Source organism: Poecilia mexicana, unplaced genomic scaffold (genome assembly GCF_051168715.1).
Source record: "Poecilia mexicana isolate PSO_F unplaced genomic scaffold, ASM5116871v1 scaffold_15, whole genome shotgun sequence".
In the NCBI taxonomy this organism is placed as follows: Eukaryota; Metazoa; Chordata; class Actinopteri; order Cyprinodontiformes; family Poeciliidae; genus Poecilia; species Poecilia mexicana.
In genome coordinates, this window is record NW_028263384.1 from 12926795 (window position 1) to 12948617 (window position 21823).

The 21823-nt window shown below is 39.1% G+C and overlaps 2 protein-coding genes across 5 annotated transcripts; one reads left to right on the plus strand and one right to left on the minus strand.

Moving 5' to 3' along the window:
• Positions 1-1156: 1156 nt before the first annotated feature.
• LOC106903946 (CUB and zona pellucida-like domain-containing protein 1) lies at positions 1157-7568 on the plus strand. Its single transcript, XM_088013443.1, has 21 exons — positions 1157-1220; positions 1322-1369; positions 1703-1801; positions 1898-1939; positions 2575-2673; positions 2775-2816; positions 3450-3548; positions 3650-3697; positions 4001-4099; positions 4196-4237; positions 4518-4616; positions 4720-4761; positions 5038-5136; positions 5257-5292; positions 5541-5682; positions 5815-6020; positions 6149-6324; positions 6457-6687; positions 6773-6933; positions 7042-7286; positions 7400-7568. The coding sequence occupies exons 1-21, from the start codon at positions 1157-1159 to the stop codon at positions 7444-7446; spliced, it is 2166 nt and encodes a 721-aa protein (XP_087869569.1). The 3' UTR covers positions 7447-7568.
• A 573-nt stretch (positions 7569-8141) lies between these two features.
• ikzf5 (IKAROS family zinc finger 5) lies at positions 8142-13666 on the minus strand. Of its 4 annotated transcripts, none has more exons than XM_014968056.2 (4): positions 13568-13666; positions 12847-13007; positions 11745-11918; positions 8142-11645 (listed from the first exon to the last, which is right to left on the minus strand). In XM_014968056.2, exons 2-4 carry the CDS (start codon positions 12977-12979, stop codon positions 10678-10680), a joined length of 1275 nt encoding a protein of 424 aa, XP_014823542.1. In that variant the 5' UTR covers positions 12980-13007; positions 13568-13666; the 3' UTR covers positions 8142-10677. The 4 variants fall into 4 exon arrangements, with proteins under 4 accessions (XP_014823542.1, XP_014823549.1, XP_014823527.1 ...); XM_014968063.2 differs by having other exon boundaries at positions 12847-13010; XM_014968041.2 differs by having other exon boundaries at positions 13208-13666.
• Between the last annotated feature and the right edge of the window lie 8157 nt (positions 13667-21823).

The following is a 21823-nucleotide window of genomic DNA, read 5'->3' on the forward strand; positions in this document are numbered from 1 at the left end:
TCCTTGTACCAGATTACTCCATAATCCTAATTTGTGACTTAGTGTTAATTCTAAACTAACACTAAGTGTTAGTTTAGTATAATAGAGATGTTATCTCTATATAATAGAGATAACATCTATACAGAGATTGTTTTGTAAAGACAAAACAATCTCTGTATAGATGTTATCTCTTTCATACAGTGTTTATGATATGAAGTGACAGTTTTGTCTTTTTTGATTAGTGAGGAGTTTATCCAAACCTTAGTTTTAACATTTCTCTCTCAGATCAACCTTCTTGTCGAGACAAGTGTTGGTGGGACCTGGGAAGCTGCTCCTGTGACTATTCCTGTCAGTGGAATGGAAACTGCTGCCATGACTACCACTGTAAGTGTAACCTCAACAGGTTGTTAGTTGATAGTGCTCATAAAAGCTTGTTATAAACACTGCTGCAAAATGTTTGTGCATTTGTTTTCTTGCAGCATACTGTGGATACCTCTTTTCCACCACCTATCCCATCACATGTAAGACAACATCATCATCAGAGCCTTTAACAAAATTATTATTATTATTTTTAAAGGTTACAATGAATGGACAAGACAAAAACAAGCTAAGCATATTTAACTTTTCTTTACATTTACATTTACAACTGCAAACTTGGATGTATTTAATTTCGATTGCACAGCATAGAAAAAGACAAAGTTGTGGATGACTGTTTATTTTTCACAAAATAAAAATTAAATGCATCCTTTCACTTTCCTGGACAACGTCCAAACAAGAACATGTTACCCTGTTTTTAAATATAGTTACAATAGTTGCCAAACGATAAACTCACCAAGTCATTTGAGCCTCTACATGTACAGAGAACTGCAGATGTGACTGCACTTCTAAAAGATGTTTACCAAACAGGTTGGAATAAAAATGGATTTTCCTTTTTGTTAAACAAATTGAAAGTTAATATTTATATTTCCCCAAAATTATAATTAAACCAATACATTTTTGTGGGTTTAACATAAAAATAATGTTGCAAAAGTTGAAGATGTGAACATTTTTGTAGGATACTGCATCCACCAAAGGTTGGAAGAGCCTTGCAGATACAACATTTGTGAATTACTTGTTTACTTTCTCTCTGACCTGCTCAACAGCTCAACCTTCTTGTCAATACAACTGTGGGTACAACATGGGAAGCTGCTCCTGCTCCAGTTCCTGTGATTGGAATGGAAACTGCTGCGATGACTTCTACTGTAAGTGTAACCTCAACAGGTTGTTAGTTGATGGTGCTCATAAAAGCTTGTTATAAACACTGCTGCAAAAAGTTTGTGCATTTCTTTTCTTTCTCTTGCAGCATACTGTGGATCCTTCACCTCAACCACCTATCCCGAGCCCACCTCATGTAAGACTGCTTCCAACCTCATTATATCATTGCTCAATTACATCATTAGAGCCTTTAACAGAAGAAAATTAATACATTTGCTTCAATGTTTTTTAAAGATTAAAACAAATGAACATGGCAAAGATTAGCATAGCACGCATCTGCTGGTTTTTTAAAAAGTATTTATACCCCTTGAACGATTTGTGTAAAAGGTTGAAGACATGAAAATAATGTTGCAAAAGTTGAAGACGTGAATATTTTTGTACGATAACGCATCCACCGAAGGTTGGAAGAAACTTGCAGATACAACATTTGTGAATTACTTGCTTACTTCCTCTCTGATCTGTTCAACAGCTCAACCTTCTTGTCGGTACAACTGTGGACGGCACATGGGAAGCTGCTCCTGCTCCAGTTCCTGTCAGTGGGATGGAAACTGCTGCGATGACTACTACTGTGAGTGTAACCTCAATACTTTGTTAGATGATAGTCCTTATAAAAGTATAAACACTGCTACAAAAAGTTTGTGCAATTTTTTTCTTTTTCTTGCAGCATACTGTGGATACCTCTATACCACCATCTATCCCACCACAAGTAAGACATCATCATCAGAGCCTTTAATAGAATTTAACACTTTTTTTAAAGATTACAATGATTGTCAAGACAAAAACAAGCAAAGGATAGTTCCTTTGAAAAGTAGTTATACCCCTTTTACTTTTCTTTACATTTTGTCACATTACAAACACAAACATTTATGTATTTTTTTTTCTATTGCATAGCATAGAAAAAGACAAAGTTGTTGATATCTAATAAAATAAAAATTAAATGCATCCTTTCACTTTCCTGGACAACATGCATATAAGGACATGTTACCCTGTTTTTAAATATAGTTACGATAGTTGCAAAACGATAAACTCACCAAAATATTCAAGCCTCTACATGTACAGAGAACTGCAGATGTGACTGCACTTCTAAAAGATGTTTACCAAACAGGTTGAAATACAAATGGATTTTCCTTTTTGTTAAACAAATTGAAAGTTAATATTTATCTTTCCCCAAAATTATAATTAAACCAATACATTTTTGTGGGCTTAACATGAAAATAATGTTGCAAAAGTTGAAGATGTGAACATTTTTGTAGGATACTGCAACCACCAAAGGTTGGAAGAGCCTTGCAGATACAACATTTGTGAATTACTTGCTTACTTTCTCTTTGACCTGTTCAACAGCTCAACCTTCTTGTCGATACAACTGTGGGTACAACCTGGGAAGCTGCTCCTGCTCCAGTTCCTGTCAGTGGAATGGAAACTGCTGCCATGACTACCACTGTGAGTGCAACCTCAACAGGTTGTTAGTTGATGGTGCTCATAAAAGCTTGTTATAAACACTGCTGCAAAAAGTTTGTGCATTTCTTTTCTTTTTCTTGCAGCATACTGTGGATACATCTATACCACCCACAATCCCGCCACATGTAAGACATCATCATCAGAGCCTTTAATAGAATTTAACCCTTTTTTAAAGATTACAATGATTGTCAAGACAAAAACAAGCAAAGGATAGTTCCTTTGAAAAGTATTTATACCCCTTTTACCTTTCTTTACATTTTGTCACATTACAAATGCAAACATGAATGTATTTTTTTTTCAGTTGCATAGTATAGAAAAAGACAAAGTTGAGGATATCTAATAAAAAAAAAATTAAATGCATCCTTTCACTTTCCTGGACAACATGCAAACAAGAACATGTTACCCTGTTTTTAAATATAGTTACAATAGTTGCAAAATGATAAACTCACCAAGTCATTCGAGCCTCTACATGTACAGAGAACTTCAGATGTGACTGCACTTCTAAAAGATGTTTACCAAAAAGGTTCAAATAAAAATGGATTTTCCTTTTTGTTAAACAAATTGAAAGTTAATATTTATCTTTCCCCAAAATTATAATTAAACCAATACATTTTTGTGGGTTTAACATGAAAATAATGTTGCAAAAGTTGAAGATGTGAACATTTTTGTAGGATACTGCATCCCCAAAGGTTGGAAGAGCCTTGCAGATACAACATTTGTGAATTACTTGTTTACTTTCTCTTTTACCTGTTTGACAGATCAACCTTCTTGTCTATACAACTGTGGGTACAACATGGGAAGCTGCTCCTGCTCCAGTTCCTGTGAGTGGAATGGAAACTGCTGCAATGACTACTACTGTAAGTGTAACCTCATCAGGTTGTTAGTTGATGGTGCTCATAAAAGCTTGTTATAAACACTGCTGCAAAAAGTTTGTGCATTTCTTTTCTTTCTCTTGCAGCATACTGTGGATCCTTCACCACAACCACCTATCCCGAGCCCACCTCATGTAAGACTGCGGCCAACCTCATTATATAATCGCTCAATTACATCATTAGAGCCTTTAACAGAAGAAAATTAATACATTTGTTTCAATTTTTTAAAAGATTACAACAAATGAACATGGCAAAGATTAGCAAAGCACGCATCTGCTGCTCTTTTTAAAAGTATTTATACCGCTGGAACGATTTGTGTAAAAGGTTGAAGACGTGAATATTTTTGTACGATAACGCATCCACCGAAGGTTGGAAGAAACTTGCAGATACAACATTTGTGAATTACTTGCTTACTTCCTCTCTGACCTGTTCAACAGCTCAACCTTCTTGTCGGTACAACTGTGGACGGCACATGGGAAGCTGCTCCTGCTCCAGTTCCTGTCAGTGGAATGGAAACTGCTGCGATGACTACTACTGTGAGTGCAACCTCAATACTTTGTCAGATGATAGTCCTTATAAAAGTATAAACACTGCTACAAAAAGTTTGTGCAATTTTTTTCTTTCTCTTGCAGCATACTGTGGATACCTCTATACCACCATCTATCCCACCACATGTAAGACAGCATCATCAGAGCCTTTAACAAAATTTAACAGATTTATTTAAGATTACAATGAATGGACAAGACAAAAACAAGCTAAGCATATTTCGTTTGAAAAGTATTTATACCCCTTTAACTTTTCTTTACATTTTGTCACATTACAACTGCAAACTTGGATGTATTTTATTTCAATTGCATAGCATAGAAAAAGACAAAGTTGTGGATGACTGTTGGAAGAGCCTTGCAGATACATTTGTGGATTACTTGCTTACTTTCTCTTTTACCTGTTCAACAGCTCAACCTTCTTGTCGGTACAACTGTGGATGGCACATGGGAAGCTGCTCCTGCTACAGTTCCTGTGAGTGGAATGGAAACTGCTGCCATGACTACTACTGTGAGTGTAACCTTAATAAATTGTTAGTTGATAGTGCTCATAAAAGCTTGTTATAAACACTGCTGCAAAAAGTTTGTGCATTTTTTTTTTCTTTTTCTTGCAGCATACTGTGGATCCTCCAACACAACCACCTATCCCACCACATGTAAGACAACATCATCAGAGGCTTTAATAGAAGAAAATAAATACATTTGTTTCAATATTGTAAAGATTACAGCAAATAAACATGACAAAGATTAGCAAACAAACACCTCTACTGTTCCTTTAAAAAGTATTTATACCCCTTGAACTTTTTCACCATTTGTCAGATAATAACTGCAAACGTGGATGCATTTTCCCCCATTGCTAAAGACAAAGTTGAGGATAACTGTCTACTTTTCCATTGATTATTGAAATATCTTAACCCTCCTTTGTGTGGCAGCTCAACAGTCATGTGAAAACTACTGTGGCAGCTACCTGGGAAGCTGCTCCTGCCAATACTCATGTCAGTGGAATGGAAACTGCTGCCATGACTACTACTGTAAGCACAAATTTGCCAACATCACCTGGATCTGCATCCATATTTAGACATGCTTTGATTACAGTTAGTTTGTTGTGCAATATATGAACAAAAAAAATATATATTTTTTGATTTATGCAGCTTACTGTGACTGGACCACTGAAAGTCCCACCTCAGGTAAAACATTTGTTTTCTGTAGATCTATTTTAAAGAGAGACACGTTGAACACAATAATAGAACTTGTTTCTGGAGGTAATCTTTAGCTATATATGTATGTGTATATATATATATATATATATATATATATATATATATATATGTATAAATTTAATACAGTTTATTTAAATAATGCTAAGTCAAGGCAATTGTAAAATTATAATACATTTATAAAAAAACTTAAATGAGATCTTTTCCTCCTGTATCAGGGCCATGCGGAGGCTCCCTGTTTGGTTCTGGTACCATTTCAAGCCCCAACCACCCCGACTACTACTACGACAACTCCTACTGTGTGTGGCAGCTCAGAGCTGCATACGACCAAAGGATCTTCTTGGCATTTTCTTACCTGCAGTGAGTAGAAACAGTCAAATCTAGTCACATTATGAGAATGGAAAGTACTGTAGGATTTGCTTTTAAATTTCTACATTTCTACAAATCCTTTTTCAAAAAGTGTTAACATTTTCCTGCCGCTTCCACAAACAGATTGGAGAACTGTTGCAGCTGTGACTACATTTCAGTCTACGACGGACCGTACACTTATTCACCATTTTTGGGGAAAGTGTGCAACACCAGTCTGAGCAATTTCTACTCCACCTCCAACTACATGACAGTGGTCTTCCACTCGGACATGTCTGTGGTCGGCCGGGGATTCAGAGCTGAGTTCATGAGCTCTCTGAAACCCAGCTCAGGTACGCCTGGGTTTTCATGTCTTTATCACTCGGTTGTAAATTCTACATGAGGCAATTGCCGAACTGGTCAAGCTGTAGGGCACAATTATCTATTTGTTTATTAAATATTGAACATTATTCTCCTTCAGGTCGTGTTGACTGCTCCTCAGACTACATGAACATCGTTATCAACAGAGCCTACCTGAACTCTCTGGGCTACGACGCCCACAATTTGTACGTGGACGATCCGTCCTGCAAGCCACAGATTTCCAGCTACGAGGTCATCTTCAGTTTCCCCCTCACCTCTTGTGGAACCGTCAAACACGTGAGCATCTCGCCCCATTCTCAAAAAATATGAATACCATTTAAACATTTTCCAGCATTATTCTTTAAAGTTCGCCAACTCTCGAGAACCGCATGCAGATTCTCATGTCTGAAAACCTTCCTTGACGAACAGCTCAACAGCGGCAGAATTGTGTTCACCAACAACATCCGCGGATTTCCCTCGTCGCAAGGAGAGATTGTGCGTCAGTCTTACCTGAAGATGAACGTCAACTGCACCATGGAGCCGGATTCTGTCTCCCAGATCACGTTTGTTGGGAGTAACGGGGGTAACAGCAGCATCGCTGGTACGGGGCGATACAACACCAGCATGGCTTTCTACACGTCCAGCAGCTTCTACTATAAGGTATTGTTTGATCATGGAGATTGGGGCCGTGGAAAGTCTCTGTTGGAAATGGTACGATGCTGATATTTCGCTTTCTTCCTTTCAGGTGACTGATGTCCCGTATGAGGTTGCCCTCAACCAGGACTTGTATGTTCAAGTGGACATGAGTAGGCATGACAGTAACCTTGTCCTCTTCCTGGACACCTGCGTGGCCGCCCCAACGCCCTTCGATTTCGAAACCAGACCTTATTACTTAGTGCAAAATGGGTAAAACAAGAAAATGCAGCTCACCAGAGCTGCCTTTTTCCTCCTTGTTTTTTGTTTTTTTTCTTTTTTTGCTAAAAATAGCTTTTTTTTTCCTGTTTTTACTTCCAGGTGTTCTGTTGACAGCACGTACCGCCCCTTATCTTCTGGCAGCTCGTACAGAGCCCGTTTTACATTCAAGGCCTTCGTGTTCCTGCGAGGCACAGACTCTGTGTACCTCCAGTGCAAGGTCCTGATCTGCCCCGCCTCGGAGAGCAACTCCCGCTGCCGCCGCGGATGCAGCAGACGTAGGGCCAGGGAGCTGGAGCCCAAACACGAGAGCCAAACTCTGGTCATGGGTCCCATTCAGCTCAAAAGTAAGAATGTATCTCAATTTATTCCATACAGTGCCTTGAATGCGAACAGAAGCCCAAAGAAATGTTGTGACTTCATGAGAAAAATTAAGGTTGAGCATTTTTCTGTTTGGCAGAATCTGAAGAAGAGAAGAAAGAGCCTGAAGAGCAGAACGAGGCTTAAGCCGTTTCTGCGGAAACGTCATCCAATCAAACCTGTATCCCTTTAAATGAAATGCTAGATTCTACTGAACCTTTCTTTCCTTTGTCCCTCATTATCTGATTAAATGCATTATTGAAAGACAAGCTGTGCGCCTCATTGAGTCAAGCTCTCAACTAAAGTGATTTTTTTCCAGTAAAAAAAAAAAAAAAGTGACATCCATCATGTTTCCTTTATCCAAGTTTGATTTGCTGGGGTAAAAACTACAACAGGAACCCAGATATTCCCTTTCCTGCTCGTTCTGGCCAAATTTAAGGTCAAATCTAGGTCAGAAAAGATGTAGAGTTGTGGGCCTGCTGCAAGGTCTCCTCTTAGTGGAAAGTTCCCAAACTAAAGCTCCAAAAGAAGACACTCAGGAGGAATCCTGATAAGATGCTGGAACCTTCATTGACTTGTTTTGATGCGCAAATCTTAATTATTGGGCCATGATTTTCTGATTTTAATCTTGAAAAGTGCAATATGAATAAAGTGAATCTGATGCGCCGTTCCTCCTGAACCCAAGATTTGACAACCGGTCAGACCCTCACTTCCAACACCCTTACAGTAAACATCCCTCATTTGTCAAAACACACTTTTAGCCCCCATTCTGGAAAAAGACAAAAATTTGAAAAACCCTGCCCACCAAAAAGAAAAACAAAAACAAAAAAAACGAGGCAAAGTTCAAGTCAGTTAGAAAACACTTTACTTATAAATTAGTAATCCATATCACAAGAAACTCTTCTGCCATCTCAGCTCAGGGAGACGGTGATGGTCAGAAGTTTAACATTCATGAATCTACGACAGACGGAGAACATAAGGCAGCCTTTTACTGAATGTCTCCATTAAATTTAGGAACAATAACAAGGTGGTGTTTCTAAAAACAGCAACTCCACCCTCTATGTGTGTTGGTAAGCAACAGACAACAGTACCCGAGACAAAAGACAACCTTGCTGAAGTCTTACAGCCAACACAGTTAAGCTTTTTTTTTTATTTTTCATTTTTATTTTTATTGACATGGAACACCTATCCAATACTCAATAAATATTCAAAGTAAAAAGCACTGGGATACTTATATTTAATGAAAGATTTCATCGAGAACTACCAAAGGCTAGATCGTGCTACGTGGCAATCCTGAAACAGTGTTCATATGAGACACAAGTTTGATTTTGGATTTAAATACGGAGACACTTGTTACAAAATGACTTCATACAATGTCAAAAAAGTCAGACGGTGACATGATGATGTAAAAAATATATATATTAAATTCGGACAAGACGACTTAAAAGAAACACGTTAACCACGCCATCATGATGGAGGAACTTTAAAACACTTCCTGACCAAACGCTGGCCAGGTTTCACTGCTTGATGCCACTTTCTTGTTCCAGACAGAGCTGGCATGAACTCTTAGGTTAGTTAGCAGCATTCATGGAGAAGAAATTTTGGCCAGTAAAATGTTGAGAAATACAATCACGGCAACCACAATCAACCCTCAACAACCAGCTTTCCTGTTATCCATAAGGTTCTGGGTCTAGCTGCTATAACAAGAACAGGAAATAGTATTTTTAAAATGACAGTCGTCTCAAAATTTTGACACACACAAAAAAAAAAGATGACAACGTCAGGCACTGCAAAGAAATCGTAGTAACGCACCGAGCACAGAAATAATTTCAACACGGCTTCGATAAGGCCAACTGTAAATATCTGAGGAATAAGTAGAAGTAACTTTGGGTGTGTTGAGACTTTATTTTTATGGTGTTGTCAAAGATGTAAAAATATAAAAACCGGATCGCCTGATTTGTTCAGTACCAAGTCAGATGTTTACGAGCACTAAACACAAGGCAGACACCTCAAACTGTTTTTAAGGCAGTTAATGGTTTAGCTGAACAGTTTTTTTTTCCCCCAAGGTGGAATGATTACAAAACGACAGTAATTTAGAAAAAAAAAAGTTTTAGTGTACTGTAGTGTTTTCTAATCCACATAATGTCAAAATTAGATGCATATGCTGCGGCAAGTTGATGCACTTCTTGCAATCATGGCCGTGCTTTCTTTAGGCCCAATCCTGGCTGAAAAATTGACAGTTTTCGTTCTAAAGTACAAAAGTTCAATTATCTTTAAGCAAATTTTAAACTGTTTGGGAGAGGAGCCATTAGTTATGCTCACTTAGCTCAGACGCTTAAAATTTTGACAAAACTGTTTTTTTGTCTTTTTCAACATTATGACTATCTTAAATATTCTATAAAAAAAAATGGTTCCAGGATTTATAAAACATGTTCCTTCTGGATAGATATCCAAAAGCAAGACCTCGACTCTAAATCTGTGGACAATCTTTTAAAGCAGCATTTAAACCAGAAAACCAAAAAATGAAAACAACCAATCCTGACACAAACAAGACTTTCAGCCAGAACAGAAAGTTTGTTGATAGCTACAAAAAAGTAGCAATGAGCAATGCAAATACATATTATTTGGAGTGTGTTTATATATGAGACTGTATATATAATTTGACCACAGTAAATGTAACAGTGTGCACCCAATTTGTCTTTCTGAGGTTCACTAAAGTTTTGTGTTGTATAATAAATCCATTTTGGAGAAGAGTTCAAATGAATCATTAAACACCCAAAACCAAAGACATTCATACGAAGCTGAGTGCATGTAAACCTCTGATGGGCACTGAGTTTTTCCCCCAAAGGAAAAGGTGTCGAGTGCAAATTTAAAAATACGAGCTGGAAAACTCATGTTGCTCCAGTAAGCACCGGTGACTTTCAACTTGATGTAATTTTCTGTTCACAAATCAATTAAAACTTTGTACGTTTAAAATTCAACACAGAAAACTGATTGAATATTTAGGAGATTGCTATTTGCTAAAACGCATCCACATATGCAAGTTTGAGTCAAATCCAGTGCATTCCAAATAAATAAACCACATAGGAAAAGGATCCAGAATAAATGTGACTTCTACCACCACCACCGCAAATAAATTCTTGAGATGTCAAAAACACTGATTATTCCTTTGTAACACACTAGAACGGGGCACCTTTAGCTATGCCTAAAAAATAATGTTCTGAATACCAACGATGCCCTGTGCAAGTATAACTTTAAAAGCCTATGCTACATACAGGCCAAGTGAAAGACCAATAAATAAAATTCCTAGTAAGTAAAAACAAGCGGTGTGCTAAAAGAGTTCTCAAGAGTTTTTTTTTTTCCACCCCCATTCTGTGATCACTTGTGCTGCCCCCGGGCGAAGTGGCAGGCAAAGTCGTACTTGCTCTTGCACTTGTGGCCGCAGATGTTGCACTGGAATGGGTTCTCGTAGCCGTGGCACCCCATGTGGATGGTGTAGAGGATGTTGTCGGGGAAGTAGATGTCACAGTGTTGGCAGTGATGCAGCACGTGGGGGTCCTGAACGGGGGCGGACTGGCCCGGGGCCGGGGTGCTGGGCTGGCTGTTGGATATGCTCGGGGTGCTGGTGCGCCCGCTGTGCTCGCTGCACGGTCCGCCCGTGGGACTGCAGTTACTGTGCGGAGGGGCGCGGGGCTCCGGGGTGATCGGGGAAGAGGAAGCGGCGCGAGTCATGCTGGCAGTGACGGCAACAGGGGCGGTGGCGGGGTGCGGCTGCTGGATGAGGAAGGGCTTTTCGTCCACTACGGACTCGGCTCCTGGAGACATGGGAGGCTGGGTCTGGGCCTGGGCTTCTGAGGGAAGGCTGGCCAGCTGGCCTGCAAGGGTGGACAGCTGGTTCAGAGGGTTATCCATCACCATCTCATGGTGGTGGTGGTGGTTTGGGTCAGAGGAGAGCCCGTCCTCCGCCGCCCGGCTCTGGTTGTCAAAGGTTTCTTGGCGCAAGTGGGGCAACTCGTGGGAGAAGTCGTTGGCCCCGTCAGCTTTGTGCACCACCATCGACGGAGGGCTGAAGTTGATGAGGAGACGTCGACCGTAGGCCAGAGAGCTGGCCTTCTTCTGCAGGACACTCAGCATCTTCTTATGGGTCAGGGAGCGAGCACCTTTCATTGGCAGGAGTTTGTGCCGTCTGCGGCGATGGTGCGACAGGTTGCTGCGGTCGCTGCAGCGGAACGAGCAGAGCTCACACTTGTAAGGCTTCTCGCCCGTGTGAGAGCGCATGTGAGCTTCCAGGTGGCGCTCATAGGCGGAGGCAAATGGGCACAGGTGGCAGCGGTGAGGCTTCTCTCCTGTTTGTCAGAAAAAAAAAATTTGACCAACATTTGTTTGCAAATATTTTCATGTCACATAAGTCACTGTGATTTGTGGAATGATCTCTGAAAACATACCTGTGTGAATGCGGATGTGTTCAATGAGTCGGGCTGTTCCTCTCGTGGCATAGTTGCAGTAGCGGCACTTGAGTTTGCCATCGTAGGTCCTCTCGAAACCATCAACCAGGATCCCTGAGCTGTCCTCCAGGGATATGTCCACCGAAGGATGGTCCAGGCCATTCTGGCTGCATTCTGTGACCAAAATGTGTTGCACAAAAACCAAATGAAGCAACATACAAATCTTTTTGTTTGTTATGTGTTCGTGGATACCGTTGCACTCTTTTTATATTTAAAACATGGGTTTACCAGTTGATTAAAACCTGCAAATCCTAAAGGCAATTGATTGCACTGCATTTTGTTTAGTGGTTTCAAAGAAAAGGGGGCTGAATATAAGTAGACGCTCACATTTTATTTAATTTAAAAAGAAAAAACTCCTTAACATCACCGTGATATTTAATTTCCATGTGGAATTTAAAAAGTATCTCAGAAATTAATTAAACTGAATTGCTCTTCACACTACTGTGTGAGGGTGCTTAGCATTAAAGCACTCTAAAATGCATTGAAGTTTCTGGCTGTAACATGGCGAGATTTGAAAACGTTAAAAGGATACAAATACTTTATTTGAGGCACTGTACTTACACGCAGAAATGCATGATAAAATCAAATTCAAAAATATTTTATTAATCCCAAAGGGAAATTAAATAACCACTTAAACAGAACCAAGACATACTGTCATGTTTGAAATAAATAAATCAAATAAAAATAAATAATACTCAGTATGTCTTGGGAGTAATATGTAAAACATACAGTTGTTTGTTGATACACTATGTTGACTAAATTGTATGGTGGCCTAGAAGGTTTTACAAAATGTAAAAGCCACAACGGTGAAGTTATGCTAGCATGTTTTTCATATCTTCTGTTTTAGCATAAATTCCTTTGTGGGTTTTTGCTGTTGCTATGTTGCTTTGGAATTTTGCTGAACCTTCTGAGCCACCGTAAAACGGTGATCAATATTTATACACATTAATACTGAAACTACCAAGCATATTCCTGCAGATTGCTGGGGACATTCATAAAGCTACAAGACAGAACAACAGTAAACACATGAGAAACACGTCACCTGCTGGCAGCTCGTCCACCTCCTTGACCCCGCTCACAGAGCCTGATATCATGTTGACATGTTGAGTCTGCTGGCTGAGATACTCCTGGAAATCCTTCACAAAGTCCAGCGTGTCCGGCTTTTCCTCCCCCATCGGAAGAAAGTGACGGAGGTTCAAGTCACTGCTTAACAACATCACATATTAACAACATCACATATATGGACACTTATCAATGAGGACAACGGGAACATTGAAGCGATTAAAAAAAAATAAGAAAAGACAAAAAGATCTGGGCAGGTACATGTAAAACGCTATGTTTTATAATCTCCACATTTGTCAGTGTATTTAATGTTATCTAGTTGAACTGTACAGCATACCAACCTCCAAAGATAAAAACAGCCGGATGATATCTTTAAAAATAATAATAATAAAAAAATTGGTGTTAAGTCCCGTTTACTGGCTAGCCAGACACAAAGACAGAAAAACCCTGGAGAACAATGATTGACAAGCAGGAAATCGGCGCGATCCAATGTCTGGTCGGTGTTTTCTACACGCAGCTCCTCCTCATCATCGTTAGCATCACCGTCATCGTCATGTTTGTTACCAAAACCGTGTTAGCCGGCCAGCTAACGTTAGCTCCGTTAGTGAAAAACATCTTTTTTTAAAGACTCCACCGAAAATCAGACAAAGGTACAAGAGTTTACATCAGGGAGAATGTTCCAGTATGCTAAAATCACTTACAACGGTCACAATTATGAGAACAACAGCAAGTATTTCCCAGGGAAGCTAGCGGGCTAAATCAAAACAATTAACCAGTTAAAGTCCATGTTGCTCCATTAAAAACCGTCCCCTAAAACTGCAACACCTAAACAAAGGTTCCCACCGGGAATGTAGCGGCAGCAAATTTTATTTTTGATTTTATTTATTTTTATTTTGTCAGCAACTGATTTTGTCTCTTATGCTTTTCTTGCACGCAGTAAAAAGGTCCACCAGGATAGCATTAAAAAGCAAGAGATGAAAAAGATCTTTAAAATTACTGTATTAATACTATAAAAACATTTTTAATTTGGTCAGAATTGTTTAAACTTAATTGCCATATGAAATCAAGACATTCTCATTTATTTGTTCGGGAACTTTAAAGTCTTAGTCTTTAACACTTCATTAATAGTTAAAAATTAAATGTTATAATTAAAATAAATGTTTTAAATTTTTATTTCAAATTTTTAAGAATCTGCAAATTCAATCTACTCTAGTTTTTTTTCTCAGGCCGCTTTCATGTTTTTCTGAAATTGATGCAAGTTATCTCACAAATGGTAGAAAATGTCATATATAGAGAAAGAAATATTTTCAAATAAATTTGAACTTTTATTCTTCTTCTTATTTATCATTATTTCTGTTTTTATTTATTATATATATTTTTACATTTTATCACGTAACAATTAATAACTTTCTCTGGTAGGTAAGCACAGATGTTTTTACACGTAAAATGTGTGGCATGCTTGCACTCATGACCCTTAGTATGAGACTCCCAAAATAAAGTCCAGCACAACCAAATGACAGCAAAAGTCACCGAATTAGGTAATCCGAGTTCATATGTGTGTAATTTGTTCCCAGTATTAAAATAAGATAAATTACAAAAGCTTTGTAATTTATCTTACAAAGATAAAAAGATCAACTGAACATGTCTTTCTTAGTCATAACTTCCTCCCTTAGAGTAAAAAGAGCACATTTGTCTTAACAAGTGTTAAGACAAGTGTGATTTTAAGAGTCAATTTTTGAGTCCATTTTTGTTGAAGGAGACTCTGTGCTTGATGTTTGTGCTTAAAACATTCATGGGCTGATCAAATTTTCATTGAGGAAGATTTACACTTCCATTGACTAAGTTTATTAAGAAATTTTAGGGAAATAGACACAGAAACCATAACTGATTGGAAAACAGTGAACGGCTAAACTTGCTCATGGGAAATGGAAACGCTGTAAAGAGTTTGTCAGAGAGGAAACTGGCGAAGGATGTGTGAGTCACCCCTTTTTGACTTAGTTGCTCTAAAGATGTTGAAAAAAATGCAACATAAAATTTGCTTGGGAATGTCAGACCCTTTCCCTGGTAAAGTTATACTCTACAATCCCATTGTGTCAAGTGTCATGTCACATATTTTTTGATAGCATAGATCATTTTCTTCTTTGAAGGTAAAGTGGCGTTGTTGCAGTTGCTCAGCACCAACGATTGTCTTCTGCTTACCTAAAGGGACATACAGCCCTCTACTCAACAACACTCTACAGCTCACTGTGAGATCAGTGTGTTCCCTGGCCAGAAGAAATAGATCATCCCAAGAAAGTTGTGGTTCTACGTTCACCAAACCGACTCTTTTTTTTTGATGGGGTGGAGCAGGGGCTCTACTCCCTAACTCTCCTTGGATAACAGTGTTCCTCTACTCAAGTCTAAGGCCAAGTCCACTTACCCTAAGACGAATGAAGATAATTTCTGCTGCTTCTGCCGGAGACCATGTAAATCAAGAGTCTTTTGGCTCAGATCTTTATTCATGGCAACTAATCAAAGCAGCATCCACATTACTGAGGGCATGGCTCCAACCCACAGCCCATCTGTTTATTTTCTGCTCTGCCCCACCTTCACTTGTGAGCAGGACACCAAGAAACTTGAAACTTCCACTTGAGGCAGAAATTGGCCTTGATTTAAGAAATAAGGCCTTAGACAGAGGAGACATCTCTCTTACTCAGTCTGCTGCCCTCCTTTGGCAACCTTAGGTCCATGTTTACACATCTCTTTCCCTTTTAACCAGTGATTTTGCTTTTACTGAGAGAGGAATGTGCTTGGTTATACATTTTAAATAGTTTGTACATCATCCAAACATTGGACTGTTCAAACTGATATGAAAATAACCACAGAATGAGTTTGTCAATTAAACTGGATGTGGTATCACCATGCAATCACCAAGGTGTTCTATAAGATGAAAGACAACCGAGAAAGAGTTCTGCATTCATTGATGGTTTGCACTTGACATTCACTAATATTCTGTAAAAAGCATCAGAAAACTTCACAGAACAACCAAGATTAAATTACTCCCAGGTGAAGTAGTTACAGATTAAGGTTATGTCTAAAAGCATTTGGTTCTACTGGATAATACTAATAGGTGTTTAATTAAACAGGGGATGGCACACTTTTCAGATTTCAGACTTGGATAAAAAGAGTAAAACATTTATCCCTTAAAATCTTTCATCTAGTTTTTTGTGCTCTATCACCGAAAGTCTCACCATGTCTCACTAAAATACATCAAAGATTGTAGTTGTGATAGGACAAACTGTGTAAAAGATCAACTAATATGCAAAATTATGCACCGTTCTGCTTAAGTCTGTCAGTTAAGTGTCCTCTTTATATTGAAATATATACACAGGTAATTATTTCCTGATCCTTATCCTCTGTTCATTACCTTCGGTGTCATTTTTCACAGAGAAGTGGAAGCACCCATCTCTTGTCACCAGCTGATGAAATTAACCAATAGCCTGTCATCCACATACCATAAGACATGACACACTTTCAGATGTACAGTTTGTAATTATACTCAAGTGTCAAATGAGGCACGGCAATAGCAATACGTCCAGAGGCCACTGACAGATTCATTCAAATTTGATCACAATCAATAATTAACAAGTTAAGTGCACACCGAAGATCATGTTGCCCCATTTGTGTCAAACTTGTAGGAAAACCACCGAGGAGAAGATGATAAACGGCCAATTAGATGGAGACTACTGTATCCTTTTACTCCTCAACAACTGCTACCGTCAGAGCATGCATGTCACAGCAGTAATGAAAACCTGCTGGCATCTTTACTTTGCAATTTGAGCTGTTCATTTAGAGTTCATTTTTAGGTGCATCTACCTGACTACCATCTGATCTTTACAGTAGGTCATTCTTATGTAAAATGAGTAGGATTTTTACCATTTGAGCAATTCTTTGGTAAGTTCAAGTAGCTCTCCACGCTTTCTGGTACAGTAAAGAATTTGGACACCAGATGGCGCACACGCACCAAAGGTGAAAATGGCTTCGCTCACTCTGCTTGAATTAACACTTTGAGAAGCCAGCACATCCGGGATGTTATGGCGCATAAACTGAGATTACACTAATTAAGGCTGTGTCTTGAACGTCTCATCATTGCCAAGATTCTGGAAGGTTCTTGCACCTGCGGAACCAAAGGACAGTCGACCTTATCCGGTGAACCTCGGCCACGAGAAGAGCCAGTTACATCACCCTCCAACAGCCTGTCCTCGCTAATGTTATTTTATTGCATTTTAATTATGCTCAGGTTTCTACCGAGGCCTGAACCTCCTGAATAATTTACAAGCAGCCATGGTGATTTGTGGGCACGAGAAGACAAAAGAGCACACTTTCCCATTGCAGTGGTCTAATTTGTTTCAATAGTTTTGTTTTTAAAAAAATCCTGCCGTAGAAATTATTGAGCCACTAATCTTCGGTCGCATTTAAAACTGCGAATCTCCAGAGGTTTCAAATCATTGTGGCCTCTTGACTAAAGGAATGATTTATTGCGCCTAAAAATACTAAAGGGGAGCATTGGGTCAAACTTAATTTTGCATTCATGACTTGTTCAATTCCAGATACATTAAGCTGTTCCGCTAAAGGGCAGCTGCTCTGCTAATGAGACTGGTAGCAGGTTATACTCTTATTGCATCCAGTATGTGACTCTTTGCAGTACAGGTATGTGTTTTTTTTCCCACATGAAAGATGCCTTTGGAGTTACTAAAAAGTTTTCAAAAGGTTATACATTTAAAACAGTTTCATAAATCAGTCGGTTACACAGTAATGTGGATTTTTTTTTTTAAAGGAATAGGCTTGATTTGGGTCATTGGACTCAAACCAGGTTTGGTGTCATGCCCTTACAAGGCTCACATGTGCAAAAAGTGGAGGTTTTTGAACGCTATGGCTCCAAACCCAGGGCGTCTTCCTCTTGGGGGTACTAGATGCTCTTTCACAAAAAAGAGAGGTAAAAAAAACCATCATATCTCATTTGTGCCCTGAAAGAGTTTTGTATGTTGTGTAAATGTATGTAAATTCATCTCCCATGTCCTCTTAGGTTAAAACATATCACAGCAACATTGGCTTGTAGATTTTGTTGGAAAACCCATAAAACACATATGGACACATGTGGACTCATGCCTATAAGGGCAGCTTAGAGAGAACACTTAACCTGAAAGTTATGTTTATAGTTTGTAGGAGGATGGATCCCCAGGAGAACCATGGCCAGGATTCAAGCCCAGAACCTTCTTGCCTGCAAGGTAATAGTGCTACAACGGCTTCACTGCACAGTCCTGCTTTTTAAAAAAAAAAAAAAAATCTACTTTGGGTCCCCAAAACGTGTTGTCGCAGATTAATGCAGAGGGAAGTCCTCCTAAAACCTGCTCCTAGCAATAAAACGTTGGCACGCCGACATTATTTCAACAAATTAATATGTGTATTATTATTATTATTATTATTATTATTATTATTACAATATACGATGCAGAACCAACCCAGGGACAACACCTGTCTTTGAGAGGCTGGCAGTGTTATCCACTTGCTCCGATTCGCATTTAAAAGGCCTTTCTGGCAAGATTTCCTTCTCCCCTTAATCACTTGATTTAAAGGCCTCTTGTTGTTTAACACTACACTGGACAATTAATTTACTCCTCCTTTCCCTGAAAGAAATTAGAATTTAATTTAAAGAAGGTCTTTAGCAGTTTTGTGAGACTCCGTGCCATTTGTTATGCTTGCGTAGAAAGCTGTCTCGGAGATCACCCTCCTGGAAAAGCTTTTTAATCCCAGACAAGTGCAGCCATAGTAACAGCAGACAGGAGCCTCTTGGAAGCAGAAGGGTGAAGGGGAGGCTTGGAGATTTATTCTCCTTTGACTGAGACTGTTTCTTTTCTTGAGGTCTCCTGCTCCACGTGGAGAATTTGAAAAAGAACTGAGAGGTGGGGTGGATAGGATAAAGGAGGTATATATTAAGCTTTTCTTTCCTCTCACCACTTAATTTCCTTGCAGGCGCGCCTTGCTCCGGTGTAATGAATGTAATTGCCGCCTTTGATGAGAATGCTATTATCTGGATCACACTTTACATGGGCAAACAAGACTTGGCCCTCCCTCCTCCTCCGCCTCCCATTTAACTCAACAGTCAGACCCCCCAATTATGCAGAGAACAAGTGGCTTTTCATAAAACCAGCGTGTCGCTCTCGATTGGTGGGGCTTGGAGGCGGCTACATGTGGACAAAGGATAGATTAGATGTGATATAGGTGCACCAAAACCCCATTTCCTTGATTAATTTCCTGCATGGCTCATAGGAAAGGTTCTACTATTTCCCAGCTGAACTTAATCTTTCCTGCGAAGATGAAGGTTTTATCATTTGATAGATGTGTCAACTCGGTGGACGGCGAGACATCTTATTGGCCTACGGTGGATTGTATTTATAGACTTTAAATGCGTCATTTTCTCATTTCAGTGTATTTTATTGGGATTCTGTTGCCCTGCTGGGAGTTGAACTACAGTCTGAAGTCTTTTGTGTCCTCGTACAGGTTTTGTCCCAGGATCGGCCTTTAGGGGTTAGTGTGGTCAAAGCCAAAAAGGCCAAAACGTCAAGTTTTGATCCACATGTCTGCATGTCCCTTTCAAGGTTTCTTACAGTCACCGAACACGCTTTCTTTCAACAATGGCTTTTTCCAGGTCATTCTTTCATACAGGCCAGATTTATTAAGTCTTCCACTAATGGCTGATGGGATCTCTGCAGCTCCTCCAGAGTTCCCATAGGCCTTTTGGCTGCTTCTCTGATCTCCATGTTAGGTTCAGGTTTACAGGTGTACCAAACTTTTTGCAATCTGAGATTATATTTTATGACCTGAACCTGTCTTAAACCTGACTAATTTTTAAAGTAATTTCCTATGGTATCACCATGTTATTCTGAAGGGAGTTGGTTGCACTGGATTTTATTTGGGGTTATTGGGGTAAAAGGGATTGAATATAAATACACACTACACTAAGTTCTGTAGGTTTAAGTTGTTTGATTGCAATCCTTCACATTTTTTTTCTGGCCTCAACCTAGTTTCCATGCTGATCTTGTTCTGCCCTACTGTCATTACTTCACTCGCGCACAAAACAAATGAGGTTATTCACACATCATCTTTGTCTCTGTGTCACACATTCACAGACAGCGGTGCGCTAAATGCTCATTTAATAACAGGGGTGAACAGATATGGTGGGATTTTATGAAGCGACGCGCAGTAAAGCTGCTGTCACATTAGGAAGTCTAAGCAGGGTATCACTGCCCCACATTCATATTGAAGTACCACTCAGCTACACACACACATACACACACACACACACATGCACGCACACACCAGACTGGCTGCAACAAACCAGCGAGATTCTTTCCAATATTCCCAACAGGCAGAAATATCAGGAACAATCAAAGCGACTGTCACAAGTGACAAATTATACTATTACTCCTCAAAAATTGTCATTCTTGAAATCTATTCGCAGCCGTTTCATCTTCATCAATGAGTGATTATTCCTCTAAGCAAGCAATTCCCCCGTGATTTATTGGTAATCAATTCATTTGACTATTAAGCTCTTAGCATCGCTCCAAGCAAACCAGCGGCAGCCGCATTCACTTGCATATGTACCCAAGCGGCGGCTCGTGGCAGTTTCATGGAGTGATGAATGCCGGCCGCTCGACCACCTGACTCTCGGAGGTTTATGCCATCAGAAACAGGTCGCTATCCAGGCCCCAGCCACGGCCAAGAAAGAATTGGCCAATATTTTTGAGTGAAGTGGCATTTTAGCAGTATTTATTTGATGGCTCCCACTACCAAAACCACGGCCCACAAATAAAGAAGATGGTATAATAGCTTGTGACTGGCCGGCTGGCTCCCAACTTGAAATGAAGTGTCCGGTCGTGAGTTATCGTGGCCAAACGTCATTTGTACAGCCGGAAAAGTGGGGACATTTTTCTGCCTTGTCACTTTCTGGCCATAGCTCATTGTCCCGAATGATACCTCTGAACGCACAGTTGCCCTAATACGAGCATTACACTTGTGCCGTGAGAAGGCTGGTAATGGATCAGCCTGTCTATTGGAAGATAATATATAGCGCATCCACTAGCACATCCTTAAACACCATGGAGTAATATGTGATGATGTGTATGTCAAACTGCGTTGCAGTCAGAGTAGTATTTCAAAATAGTTGAGTTTAAACATAAATAGATTTAGTTTTGGAAGTGAGCAAAAAAAAAAGTTTTTTAAATTATTTTGAAATCACGTATATTTATCTGTCGTGTAATGCAGTTCATTTTTAAAAAGCACAAGTAGAACTTAGTGTGATTCTTCTATGAGGACAGAAAAACACTTAATGCACTTTTTATTCTATTTATGTGAATATTTTTTGTAAAGCAGGGATAGAACATTGGTTTTCTTAAAATAATGTAATATATTTTCTTAAGGACTTGCACAGTAAAGGTGCTTTAATTTGACAAGGAAGATAATTTCTGGTAAAATACGTCAAGCTGCAGATCTATTGAGCAATGGGGTTTTGTCGATCAAAAAGTTCCACAATATCTCTAAATAAAATAAAACTTTTATTTGTTTTCTATTTTTCTGTCCAGGACTAAAAGATGGTGTCTTTTTGTCTTTATTGTCTAACAAACCAAATGTGCTATAATTTGACACTGAAGTGAATTTGACATTTTGTGAAGCTAAATAGGCGACGCGCGTAGGCTTATATAAGGTGAACGTCAAATCTGGTGTTCAATTATGAAATGATTAATTATTTTAAAAATGTACATTTGCCCTTAAAAAATGATTAGCCTCTAGATATTCACCTACACCATAAAATCGTAGCAGCATGTTCATTTTATATTTTCTTCTCATATGTTTTAGTCAAATTTGATCAATAATTGATGTGTATTCTATCTTTATTTTGAGTTATTATTATTTTACAG